The sequence below is a fragment of the Zonotrichia albicollis genome, chromosome 5 (genome assembly GCF_047830755.1).
Source record: "Zonotrichia albicollis isolate bZonAlb1 chromosome 5, bZonAlb1.hap1, whole genome shotgun sequence".
Classification (NCBI taxonomy): domain Eukaryota; kingdom Metazoa; phylum Chordata; class Aves; order Passeriformes; family Passerellidae; genus Zonotrichia; species Zonotrichia albicollis.
The window spans coordinates 16,600,198-16,613,761 of record NC_133823.1 but is presented as its reverse complement, the minus strand read 5'-3'; the positions used below and the strand labels follow the sequence as shown (position 1 = coordinate 16,613,761).

Sequence of the window (13,564 nt, the reverse complement as noted above, 5' to 3'; positions counted from 1 at the left end):
GGTTTTACCTGTTATTCTCGGTGTTGTGAACAGAATAAATACTTTTATCTCAACTACTGTTTTTATGTCTTACCTCTAGCAAAAATTATGCTTACCTCTGTGTGTGTATGCATAATTTTTTCCTCTGGTATGCTTAAACATAAACAGGGTGAGGGCTGGAGTATGATTAGAATTCTTTCTCTCAAATCAGAGTAGTTGATGTGAAAAGTGATACTTCCCTATTGTTCCTAGTGGCTGTGGAACTGACTGCTTCCTGTGAATTCTAGCAGTTTGTGGTGATAACTTCACTGTGACTTAAATGCATTCCAGGGGCAGCCCCTGCTTAGTTGGTGAAGTTTGAGGAGCTACTGTGATTAATAATAAGAAAGGACCAGAGGCAAAGTGTCATTTTAACAATTCTAATAACTAACACTTAATGCTTTGATCCTTTAAAACCAGCTCTGCATTTTAATGTCAAATGGTTTAACAGAGTTTATTAATAGAAGGCTCCTTCTGGTAAAAACAGTGCAGCAACAGTTCCCCTTTGAAGTTTCATCTGTGGCTGAGATCATCATCAGTGCACTCTGGTTCAGGTAATTTTTGGACTTTTGGCACCACTGGGGCTTGCCCTCCTTTTCCTTCTCAGCAGCATGGTGAGCAGCATCTCTGCCTCACTTGACTGTGTTCCAAACAGCAAGTGGCCTCATCCCAGCTCTAGCAAGATGTAACTTGTCTGCAGCTCTCATAAGTGAGCACCACAGGCAAAGGGTAGTGGATGCTCCACACGTTTTTCCTGTGTTGTGTGGACAGAAAAAGCTGGGTTAGCCCAGACAAGACTGAAATGAATCAGTGTAATGTTTTTTCAGTATCAAACCTTTGTTACTTGAAGGCTTTTTAAGTGGCTTTTCCCAGACATCTGTTAGGAGTAATTTGGGGAAAGCTGAACCTGCCTAAAACAGAGTTGCAATTTGGGTGCACCAAGCTTACACTCTTTATGACTTCTTATATGTGAAGTAGTAGTGAAGATTTTTCTAGTGTCCATCCCTTCTGGGAGGGCAGCAGGTGTCTGAAAAGGGGATCATAAACCCAGGCTGCCCTCAGACTTACAGGTGTGAGTATGGAAATGGCTCAGTGAAGGGGAAAGCTACACTGGGCTTATACTGACAGAGAGAGCAGAGTTTTTCCTGGGAAACTGTTGCTTTGAAGTCCACTCTCATGCAGTGTAGAGGATGGCAGGCTTCAGTCTGCTGCTTGCATCTAAGCCAGAAGGGAAAAGCAAAGATAACAATAGCAGTGCAGGGGAGGAGGGCAAGACAGCAGAAATATTCAATGAAATATCAATTCAATGCATACTACACCATACTCAGAAGCCTATATTAAGAAATTGTTTCCACTTAGTTAAAAGGAGTTATTTCTTCTTCTATGGGAGAAGAATAAGCTGAAGAGATGTTCATGTTGTTTGTGTTTTGTGCCACTGGACCTTTCCCAATTGAAGTAAAAACTCAGAATAGTTGTGTACTTGCTTCTAGATGAAGAGTGTTGCTTCAGGAGTATAAATTTTAAAATGCAGGCTGTCTCTCGAGTCTTTTGTAGTGTTTGATCTGCTGCTGAATAGATCACAATGGCAAGAAGTACTCCTGAAAGTTTTGTAGTTCAAACAATTGTTGCAAGTGGGTTTTTTTCAAAGCAAGTGCTAGTTTACTCCATAGAAGAAATATATTTTAAAATTCCCCAGCTGGGTAAAGTGCTATAATGGGTTGGAATTGAAGTAATGCTTTAGAGAAATGCTCACTGATAATAACTGAAGGGTGACCACTTCATTCATTACACATCCTGCCAATCAATCCCAGCCTTTGAAGGTGACATCCTGCCACTGGATCACCTGTGAGCCCACAGCTCAGTGTGCTGGAGAGAACAAGCAAATGAGTCAGTGCTGGTTGCAGTAGCTCGTCTGCTCATAATCCAGGGAAAAGCAAAAGGGAGCAAAACCTGCCCTCTTCCCAGGACCTGAAGAGAGAATCTTCCCCTTTCTTTAAGAACTTCCTTGGGAGTGAGTGAGTGTGAGCTTTGTGCCTACAGGCACGGGAGATGGACAGGGTGCAGGGCTCGAAGGTTTGCTCTCTCTGGGGCCATGTGAGTGGGACTCATGCTGTGCTTAATGCCAAAGGGTGGCTGGGCCTGCAGATCTGTATAGAGAACTTTTTCTAAGAGTAGGAGAAATAGCTATGGTTTAGAGGTTGCTGTTTTACATGATAGTGTGTTGAATCAACTGTTTGTGTAACTGGAGAATTCTTTAAGAGGAAATTAATTCTTCTCCTTGAATTTTTTTCTTAGATAATATATACTCATGGAATCTATACAGTAACTTCGGGAGTTTATCTGTACTAAAAATGTGCTTAACATTGAAATGTGATTATGATCTTCAAACTGTTTTATATAAAATATATTAAAATAACATTGCAGTTCTGACTGAGACCACACTATCTAAAATTATCTTTACTGACCTAGTAGAGCCAAGTCTGACCAATATTGCTCATTTCTATGCTGACTTCCCAGCTGATGTGTGCCATTATTTTAGTGAATGTGATCTGTCAAGGTCATGTATTATGCGCTAGTATTATTTAATGAAGATAATGTTTAGATATCGTCCTTGGAGGTCACTCTTGGTAATGGGTTCACACAGAATGGAGAACCCTCCATTACAGAAAGAGACAGATGGGTGTAGCTAATCCCATGGATCTCCTGACAGATGTAGTGTCTGACAGATTCCTTTATTTTCCTCTCTGTTCTAGGATGTGATCATTCCTGCTGTTCTCCTTGGGCATGTCCCACCAAGTGCACTGTGTAGACTGAATTCTGTGTTCAGGAGAAGTCCCCCTATGGCTGGATAGACCTTCTTAATACATGAGAGAATGGCCTCTTTTTTTTTTTTTTTTTTTTTTTTTTTTTTTTTTTGCACTAAGATGACGTTTTTGGCTTATGTTACTCTTTGACTTTGTAATTCTTTTTTTGTGCACTGTTTTCCCATCATCTTTGATTTGGTGAGTGCCTAAGTGACACTTATATAAATATTTTCCTGTTGAGGTGCATGTTATTTATTTCAGTCACTTACTCAGTTTTGTCAAGGTGTCTTTATGTAGTAAAACCAATAAAAATAAACTCAGGCTGTTTATTGTTCCTTCTTACTTTGTAAGATTGAGCAAACAGTTCAGTGCAGTCCTTGGCCCTTCTTCAAAATCCTTACTGGAATTAGTGGTATTATTTGACTGAAGATTTCTGTGGAACTGCAGTCTGAAATTTCAGTTTTAGGAATGTAAATAATAGTGGATATTTGTTGCATATAGTGACAGCTACTGTTTGAGCAAATCTATTATTCTAAATTATTGTTATTACCTTGTTCAGGAGAATGGGAGGAGAGGCAGATCTGGGCCACATCTCTGACGTGATGTCTAGTTAGCATCACCCCCACTATACTGCAATTAGAAATAACTTCAGTCTTTCCAAATTATGTGTTCTAGCTTTTTCTTTCCCTACCCATGGAGTTTTCAATGTCACCATGGATTTGGGAAGCAGAAGAGGATGAAGCTGAAAGGGCTGTGTGTCCTGGATGCATCCACATGTGCTGCTGATGTCACATGGACTCAGCCCTTAGGCAGCCTCTTACTTTGTCACCTGGAATTGATGCACGTCTGTTGCTGTAGAACTCTATCAGCTTCTGGTCTGGCCTGTGCAATGAGCAAGTTCTCCATGTGATCCTCATTTATCAGCAAATAGCAACATTCCAGGAGCTCTAATTAGGAGTTTTACCACCCTGCTTAATGCAAATGTGCATCTGAGTTTCAGCAAATTTGATTTCTCACAGAAATGTTCCTCTTGTTCTCTGAAGGCATCTCATCTGTACAAGTAATACTGGGAACTTTTAAAGGAAGGCAAGGAAAAAAAAATACACCATCTATTGTGTATTACACAATACGTTGTGTATTCACAATGCACAGTGTGTTGTGAAATTTATTTTTCAAGGCATTTGCAACAGTTTGTAGATTGTTATAAACAGAAATTATTTCCAGCTATTTGTGGACACCAAGGTGGACCTGTGGTTGCAGGTTTCCACAGACACTTTATTCCTTTTTCTGTAAGCCTCATTTGTTTTCCTTTTCACTTTTGTCCTTGCCCACTGAAAGGTGTTAAAATGCAAATCAGAGTGCAGCCTGTAGAACTTGCAGGCACTATTTTAGCCTTCATTGGATTTGTGCTAATGCTGATATTTATTTGTTTAATTAAATGTCTCTTCTTCATTTCAGCTCCCTGTTTGAGGAGAAGGAGGGAGACAGTCTCATTTTATTGGTATTCTAAATGAATTGTGCACTGGAACAGCTAATTTCTTTCCCACAAAATGCTTTCTCATCATTTCCTTCGTTTAGGTGTTCAGCTTAGGGATAATTAAAACAGTTTGGTCTACTTCTAGGTAGTGCACAGATACATCTCTGTACCTCTGGAGTGAAACAACTGGACTGATGATAATGCTTTGTCATTTATAGCTGAGTCTTGGAGGGACTGACTATTGCAATGAGCGAGCTGGAGCTTTGAAGCATCCTAACCTGACCTGGCAATTCAGTTGTCACTGTATTAACTCAGTCAGTTCCATAAATATAATGTCTTAGGACTAGGAAAGTAAATTAATTGAGGCCATTTTAGCATAGCTTTGTTTTGCCTCTTGTTGGATTCTTTGCCTCTTATTGGATTCTTTGTTCAAGGGTCTTTCTCCCATCCAGATAAGTTGGGTTTTATGGTCAAAAGAGCTGTAAAAAATGAGTTACCAAATGGGGAAGGCAGTTATTTTTTCACTTCAGTACAGTATCCAGGTGGACTATACTTTGGAGAAAAAGGAATGCAAATTATTTTCTTTTCAAAAGGGAATTTTAAGCCCATAAGCACAGCAAATTGTTATTCAGCTTGTAGCAGGAGGCAAATTTTCACAGGAACAATAACAGCTGCACTGGGGGTATAAGAAAGGAATCCCAACATTTTACTTTAAGCTCTGCCATATAATGACTGACAGCTCCTGACAGAAGCTCTCACAAGGTGGATAATACAAAAATGGAATGGGCTTAGTCAGGCTGCAGGGAATGGAGTTAGCAGCTGTAAGGGCTTGAGGCAGCCCTGCCAGGTTACAGGTTTGGGATGCAGTAACAGGCACGGGACCAACAGCTTTAGGGATAAACAATTTTATCCCTAAATAAATAAAGACAGATTACTAGTGTCATTATCCAGACTGTAACAACAACAAATTCAATAATTCACTAATGCTGGGCTTCAATTAACATCTGGGCCCACAAAGATGTACGTGCCCGTAGCTGGCAGGCAGGCATTACTCTATTAGTATGTGATAATTTTTCAAGGTAATGATGCTTTTAGATGTGTATTTTATTTTGAGCTCCCACAGGTACCAGCTGGAGTGTGTGTACAACAAATTGGGCTACGCTAAAATTGCTTTGCATGAACGTTTTGTTGGGGTCTCAAAGGACTTTCCAGAAGATTATCTTGTAAACCAGCTTTTCCCCTCTTCTAGTTCATTGCCTTTTCAATAAGGCCTTTTGTCTTGGTTCATAGGTTTTTTGATTCACAGTTTTAATTTGATTAATTTACACAGATTTAATTTAATCAAATTTAATTGGTTCACAGTTTTACATTATGAAACACTCAATAATGGACTGGCAAGTGATGTAGTGACCAGTGCTCATTGAGTTTTAATAATCTGTTTTGCTGGAATTTGCTATGACTTCTCAGGTTACATTAATTTTTTATTGTTTGAAGCAAGCCTCACTGCATTTGTCATCAGTAGGGCTTTCAACTAGAGAAAAGGTTCTCCCACAATATCTGTATGGGAAATTCCGTAGAGGTCCCAAGAACAGACAGAAAATCAGCAACCACAAAACAACATGAATGTGAGTTTGGGGGGGAGGGAGTTTATCAATGAGTATAAACACCTGGTAGGGGTGGAGGTCAAGGAGACTGACACCAGATTCTTCAGTGGTGAAATGACAGGAAGCAGTGGGCACTAAATGAAAAGCAGGAAACTCCACTTCAATGTAGAAAAAAGTTTTCACTGTGTATTTATTGAACACTGGAAGAGGTTATCCAGTGAGATTGTGGAGTCTGTCTGTGGGAATGGTTAAAACCTGATCAGGAGTGGCCCTGAGCAACCTGCTCTAGGTGGGCAATTTCTGGAGGTCTGTTCTGGCCTCTGTGGTTCCTGGCTTGCAGAGTGATTGCCTCTTGCCAGTATAAATGTTCCAAGAGCAGACAGTTTGGTAGCCTGGATTGTTTATCTCAGGATGTGGAATCACTCCAGAAGGAATTAGTCTCCAGTAATCATGGGAATTATGCGTGACTGTAAGATTTCATCAGTGTTCATAATGGAGAGAAAAAACCTATTACTAACCAGAGAGATGGCAAAGTATAGTGTTTAGATCAGCCACTAAATTACAATTGTAACTCTTCCTTTTGAAGTTGCTCTTGTCTCTGACTTGGGATAAATTACCTTTTTTCTGACAGCAATGACTTGGCATTACAACACCAGCAGAATGCACACTCCTGAAGGTGACCCTTTCACTACATGGTGCTAACATAGGAGCACTACCAGGAGTCGACCACTTGGTCTGTTTTTCATGGATAGGGGATCTTAAACAGTCTCTTCCCTTCAACCAAGATTGTTATGAAGTGGGAAAGAATGGGGTGCAATTTTCACCAAAAACACTGAAATAAGAAAAACCTATTTGGTGGCATTTACATCATAAAAGGAGTAGTTCTGAAGTCTTGACAAATATTCTGTATTTTAACAGGCCCAGGTCATCAGGAGGAGTTTTTTATTAATTTGATTACTGTTTTATTGCAAAAGTTGGTCATTTCACATGGTTGTGCACAGATTGATTCCCACAGTAAAAGAGGAGGAATCAGTGTTTTGGAGCCATCACTGCAGTTCTGCTTCATGCTCCTTTATGCCACTTATATTCATTCATACCTGTTCTTTGAGTCAGAGCTGGTGCCCAGGGTCGTACAAAAGTGTCACTTCACCATGATGGGACACCATCTCCTCTGTTTGTAGAAGGACACAGGTTGCTTGATGAAATGAGAGAACCTCATGGAAGAGAGGGGATGCACTGTATAATGTAGCCAGGTATTCCTGGGAAAAGTGTGCATGGGCTTGCCAGGTGGCCTGGCAGCTCATGGACTCTGTGCAGCTCTCACAGGCAGAAGTGCTGATAGCACAAAGTGGCACCGTTGTTAATGCCTGAGAATGGCAGCCTGGTCTGCTCTGCTTGGGATAGCACAAAAGCTTTCTTCCTGTAATGTAGGGTCTGAGGGCATGAGACTCTCTGGAGTCAAAATATAACCAGAGTGACTGTGCTTCAGACTGATATATGGGTGGGTATTAATTTTTCCTTAAGGGAATCCTTAGGGGACAAGCAGAAGTCCTCACCTCACCATTCTTCTAACACCTTGTTGACTGGGTGAGTTGTAATTTCCCCTTTTAAAAGTGTTTTTCCAGAAAGAGTTCATGCTCCCCAGTCAAAAACTGACTTCATCTCTGAGTAGCTTTAGTTGAGCTTTTCAGATGATCTAATAGAAAAAAGTCTTTCCCTCTGGAAATGCCCTTCAGTGTGGTTGAGAGAGGTTGCAGCTTCTAGAGAAAAATGTGTCTTTCATATTAAGACAAGAATTGGTCTTTTGGGTGGTTTTCCTCTTCCATAACTGAATTAGGATTTGGAATTACTGATCATGACAACGTAAAATTGCATTTCTTTGTTTTAAAGGAGGTAAAATATGATTTAAGGTGGCTCTGTGTTACTGGGGGCGGTGGTTTACTTTTGCGATACCCTTACTTTGGGGAGCTGTACATCAGAAGTGGAGCATGCCACCATTTCAAGTGAGGTGGTCACCTTTGCTGTGCATTTTTATGCAACAGATGACCTTGAGTAATGTCATCCTCATCTGAACTGCAGTGACATCAACGTGAGAGGTGGTGTTTGTGGTGCTGCTTGCAGCTGGGCAAAGGTGATAAACCCTTCCTGGGCAGGGAGGTCCCTTGGAGGTTTGTTATGGCTTATGATTTACTTCCTTTGAAAAATGTGGTTGATGTTGTGTTTTTCTAGTGCTGCTGATTGTTTTCTTTGAAGCTGTAGAGAAATCTAAGTCCTGAACTTGCTGAAGGGACTTGGAAAGATGATAATTTCAGTCTTTTAGGCCTTGTGTTTCAGTATAATCCTGATGGACAGTCCAGATCCATTGCAGAGGTTCCTAACAAAAAAACAGCATACAGACTTTGAAGCTCTTATTTGAAATGCAGCTGGCAAGTGTTTTTCCTTGTCATTAATAATGGTCCTGGCAGTTTCACTTGCCATCTGTTTTCCTGCTACAGATAACATGAAGTTGTGTACATGCTTTCTTGTGCACCTTCAAGCCTGATTTTGGGCACAGTTTTACTTGATGAGCTGATTGTTAGCTGAAGCTGTTCCTTAATGACTGGGGGAAGCAGAAATTAAATTTTATTTTGGATTAAGCAGGAGAGCATGCGACAGGAGCTTTATGTCTTTAGAACTGGTCTGTCAGGGCAAGGGCACAGTAACCTCTGTAAAATTTGCATGACGCACTTTATTTGACTATTTCAGTCAAAGCTGGTAAAGATTGATGCTACTTTTCATACAAGCAAACAGGCAAAAATGCTATTAAAATGTGTTTAGAAACCAAGGTAGGTAAATACTGAAGTCAAGTAATCTGGGGAGCTCAAGGGTTTTAATAAGATGAGGCAGAAATGTAATTTGGTCTCGTTTTTCTCATAATTTCAAGCCTGAAAAATTACCTTTTGTGTTGAACACCCCAAATTTTTGGCAGTTCTGGAAAACCAAACTGGTGCCTATTAAATATCTAAATAAAGGTACCTGCAAGTAATTCATTGGAGTCCTTTGGCTTTTTGGGGTTTATCCATGTTGTCTATGCCATAGAGCAGCTCAGGGTGTTTACTCAGAGCAGGCACATGCATGGAGGGAACTTGGCAGAAGTTAGACTCCACACAGACTGTGCTGCTTACCTCCAAAGGAAAAAGCACAGAGGAGTAATAGGACCAGATATCTCTTCATACTGGAGCTTTTAAAGTCTAAAGTAAGAGCTGGAGAGAAGAATCTGTGTTATGGATATAAATTCTGTACATTGTAAACTTGGATGGTGAGGATGAAAAATGTGTACCTACATATGTATCCCAAAGGTGACAGATCCAAGGAAGACTAGGTATCTGGCAGATGAAGTCACAGTTTGTCCTTGGGATGGTGCAGAAAGTGAGGAACAGAGTGTTATGACTAAGGTCACTTGGTTAAACCCCAGAGAGAGCCAATATGTGGCAAATGGGGAAGCACAGTAAATAATGTGGGAAGGTAAAGAGGGTTTAGTGCCACCTTTTTTGCATTTTAGATTTGATTTTGTGTTAAGCTTTCAGAGGTGAATTTCAGGCTTAGCTTCTCTTATCCTCATTTTGTCTGTATCCTAAATTTAATTTAGTACCGCTGTCTTAGTTGTAGATTCTGAAGAATTATTTCATTAGGCTGGTTTATGATTTACTTAATTTTGTATTTCTGTCTGCTTTACCAGCCTGCAGGTGGGGTTTTTTAAATTAATTCCTTCCCAAGTGTCTGTAATTGGTTTTAGTGCATTTCTGTCTAGGTTTACACCTGTTATAAGTCAGCATAGTCACAATAGATCCATTGAGACACACTGCCTGTTTTCATATCAGTTTTCTTACAGTTCAGGATGAATGCCAGCAGCTTCTGCTCTGGCAGAGATCATGCTGCTTCTCTGTGAACTTCTGGAGTAGCAGTTCCAAGGAGGATTGGCCCAATTAAAATGTTGGGGTTTTTTTTCTTTGTGTTTGTTTCATATGGTACAGAGCATCTGTAGTTCTAGGAGAATAATAATCTTCCTTTAGTAATCTTATTCAGCATGTTATTCCTCACACCATTGCCATCTTGTAAACTCCAAGAGTGTCTTACTAAAATTGCTGTATAAAATAGAAGTGCTCCTGTAATAAAGAAAAAAAATGCAAGAAGCTGGGTAAGAGTATTGTGTCATGTATCATATACCAGTAGTGCATAGAGTAACGTGCTGGTTGACATAACAGAGCATGTAAAGCTATGACCCATTAAAGGAAAAAAGCATTTTCCAGTACAGTTAGATTCTAAAACAAGAAAAAAAGCAGCATGTTTCCACCTTTTTGCGATATGAAAAGACTTAAACTTTAAAATTAATAATGGTTTATGAGAGGGTGGATGTGTCTTTAACATTTAAAAAATAAATAATTGAATTACTGTTTCATTTGTGTGTCTTGATATTGGCCTGTTTTTACAGGCACTTTTCTGTAGCTGCCACTGTGTTCCCCAAAGCAGTTAAACATGAATTAATGTGGTAACTTAATGTGATAGTTAAACCATTTGTGCAAGACTTTGTTTCCCAGATGGGTTTCTTAAGGCCCAAAACCACCTTGTTTTGGTTTGCTTTATGACTTGACCAAACCATTTCTATGGGATTAAAATATTTTCCCAAGATATTCAGCAAGCTGGTGGTGGGTACTGTTCTTTTATTCACACTGACTTCTTGGCCTCCTCATGGCAAGTGAAAAATGAGATTTCAGCTATTCAAAAAGATGATAGTTTTCATTCTTTTGGGGTATCCCTGTGAAACATGAGGAAGATTTGTCTGCAACTCATGTTCCCTCACTCTCCATGACCCCTGGTAATATCCCAAAACCAAAGGGCAGGTCAAGAAGTCAACCAATGATGGGGGAGGAAAGTCACACTTTGGTGGGAGTGCTGAGGCGAGCACTCACTGTCACTTTTCTTTCCCTGTTTTAAATGTAGAATGAAGAAGGCTTCCTGCAGGAGGGAATGGTGAACAATACAGGTGCTCCTGTGGATCCTGAGAACGAGGCTTATGAAATGCCTCCAGAGGTAAATCTGTTGTGGTGTTTGCTGGGAATGCGTGTTAGAGAGGGCCGCAGGAGGAGGCTGCATGCTCAAGTCACATAAGCCTGACCCAGGCTGGTGCAAGGGCACAGCAGAAACTTGGTCTCTCTGGCCAAGATCTGCCAGAGGTATAATGCTGGGAGTCAGAAAATTATGTGCTCTTTTGATACTAAGGAAGTTACATGGGAATTTATTTTCTGTGTTTCAAAACACTTGTGCCTGGGTTTTGAGGAATCCTTTTTTTGTATGTTCAATAGGGAATGCAAGATAAACTGCATCTTCATAGATGGTTTGAATAGCTTGGCCTCTCACCAATGCATCATGCTTTGTGAAGCATGATCCTAAGTTAATGCAATTATGGGAGTAAATTATTTTGTTGATTTTTATGAACAAGCTCTCTGCAATGTCTGGCATGATGCACTGTTAGTTGGACTAGCAGTTTTATGGTGGCACAGATAATAAGACTGAAAATGAGAGGTATAAAAAATTTAGGCCATGATCCAATAAAAGACTTCAAGGCTTGAGGGTAACATCTTGAATATACTGAAATTGTGGATGCTGCTCATGTGGCCATAGTTAAACACTCCTTTAAATGATTTACTGACTCATATGAGGATCTGCAGCACCTGGTGTGCTGTTCAGCCCAGAAGCAGTATTCCTGTCTCTCCAAGTGAATTGTCATGGGTGGCCTCAGGAGTTCCTGGCAGCATCAGCTGAATGATGTGTTAATCACTGTAAAAGTCTAATTCTCCTCTAAGTACCATGACTTGTAAGGTACAGAATCTGGGAAATGTGACAAAATCCAAATACATTTCATAGCCTGGTCACATGAGAATCCATAATATTTGGTCATCGAATCCACCAGGAGTAGAATAAATGGAGAAAATAGGATGTCTTCATCTAAAATACCAGCAGTGTTGATTTCTGCTCTCCCTCAATAGGAGGAGTATCAAGACTATGAGCCTGAAGCATGAGAGTCCTTTCCTTCCTTTCTATCACCTGAAATGTACTAACTCCTTGAGACGTCCCATCCTGTACAAGTGCTGAGTTCCAATGTGCCCAGTTGTTCAATTTTTTTACAGTTTTTACGGTGTATTTTGAAGTCTTCCATCAGCAATGATTGGAGTATCTGTGACTGCATCCACCTTGTTCCAGCATTTCCCTCCTGCTGAAATGAAAGCCGGTTGGCAGGGTCATTGTTGTGCTGTGGATATTGTGGCTTCAAGTTTAAAAGTTAAAAAAGAAAATATTAAGTAAAAACACCTAAGTGTCTACTGCTTATTTCTAATTCTGTACATGTTTTGTTGATAGGCTGTCAGTAATTTGATATTGTTTCTGATACAGTTTTTATTTGTTTCCTATGACTATTCTTTCTGTGCAGAGATGACTTATTGTGAGAGCTTTATATATATGTGTATGTATTATACATATAAAAAAAAAGTAATTGAGCATGAACTATGCACCTATAAATATTAGCTGTTGAAATTTTATTGTTTTGTGGTGTGTTTTATTAACTTGTGTCTGTAAATAATGGTGTTCAACTGAAGCAAATAAAACGTAACCCATTAAAAATGAATTTCTATATTAGTGATGATTTCTAACAACACCTTCCCCTTCCAAAAGCCCCTGCTGAGGCATTCAAGCTGTGTTGCTTCTTTTGAAGGAACTGGAGGAGCAAAACCAGAAAATGTAAGCCAAATCTGTACAAAAAACATGAAGAATGAGGAAATCAGGGCTGCTACTGCAGCTGGATGCAGCTTTGCTGACAGATTTGCTTGTAGGCTAATAAACTTGCTGTTGTAAGGGCAACCTGAAAGTGAATGAAGCCATTAATAGTGGGCTGCAGCAGGTTAACAGGAAATCATGAGGCTCTTTGAGGAATTACTGCTCCAAGGTTGTTAAAGTGCTGGGATATACAGTGATGGCTTAGTTGCAATGAATTTGTCTTGTATAAAGTCTCATTTTGCTGAAGTACAGTCTACTCTCGCTTTTTAGACATGTGCTGCCTGGATATTCTTCCATACAGTATAAAGATTTAAATGTGAGATGGTTTTGCCTCTATCATGTTTTATTATTTGTTATTTTGGATCAAGTGTTAGCTCTAACCTGAAGTGGTTTTATGTTTAGGGTTCTTTAGTCTTGAGTGGCATTTTGGACTTGACTTGCAGCTACCCTTTTCAATGTTCTGGGTAACAGAATATCATTTTCTGGTTTTGAAAGTGGGGAAACTTAGGCACAACCATATAATGCATGTTACTGGTATGCTCAAAAAGAGACACAGACCCAAGGAGAATGAACTTTCCAAGTTGTTGGTGAACTGACCTCCTTTCTGGCTTTCTGCAGCCTTACTGGTACTATCATGCCCAACATGAAATAGATCTTTGCGACTGTGTGCCCATTCCATCAGTGGACAGGGGGAGCTGATGATGTAGCACTGTGAGCCAAAGTCACATGAACATGCTGGTTTCATGGTGCTTGGAATGCCAGTGCTTCAGTTTCCTGTGTCATCCCCCAGTTCCAAACCAGTATTTCAGTATTTCTCAGGATTTTGATTTGTTTCAGAAGAATTGCTATCA

General features: G+C 40.0%; 1 protein-coding gene across 2 annotated transcripts in view; it reads left to right on the top strand.

The window, feature by feature from the left end:
* Positions 1–12,235, top strand: part of SNCA (synuclein alpha) — a 62,316-nt gene extending 50,081 nt beyond the window's left edge. For both annotated transcript variants that reach the window (XM_005485370.2, XM_005485369.2), the window contains 2 exons: positions 10,884–10,973; positions 11,930–12,235. In XM_005485370.2, coding sequence (XP_005485427.1) covers positions 10,884–10,973; positions 11,930–11,962 — 123 coding nt within the window. In that variant the 3' untranslated portion in view covers positions 11,963–12,235. The remainder of the gene's footprint in view (positions 1–10,883; positions 10,974–11,929) is intronic.
* Positions 12,236–13,564: the final 1,329 nt, after the last annotated feature.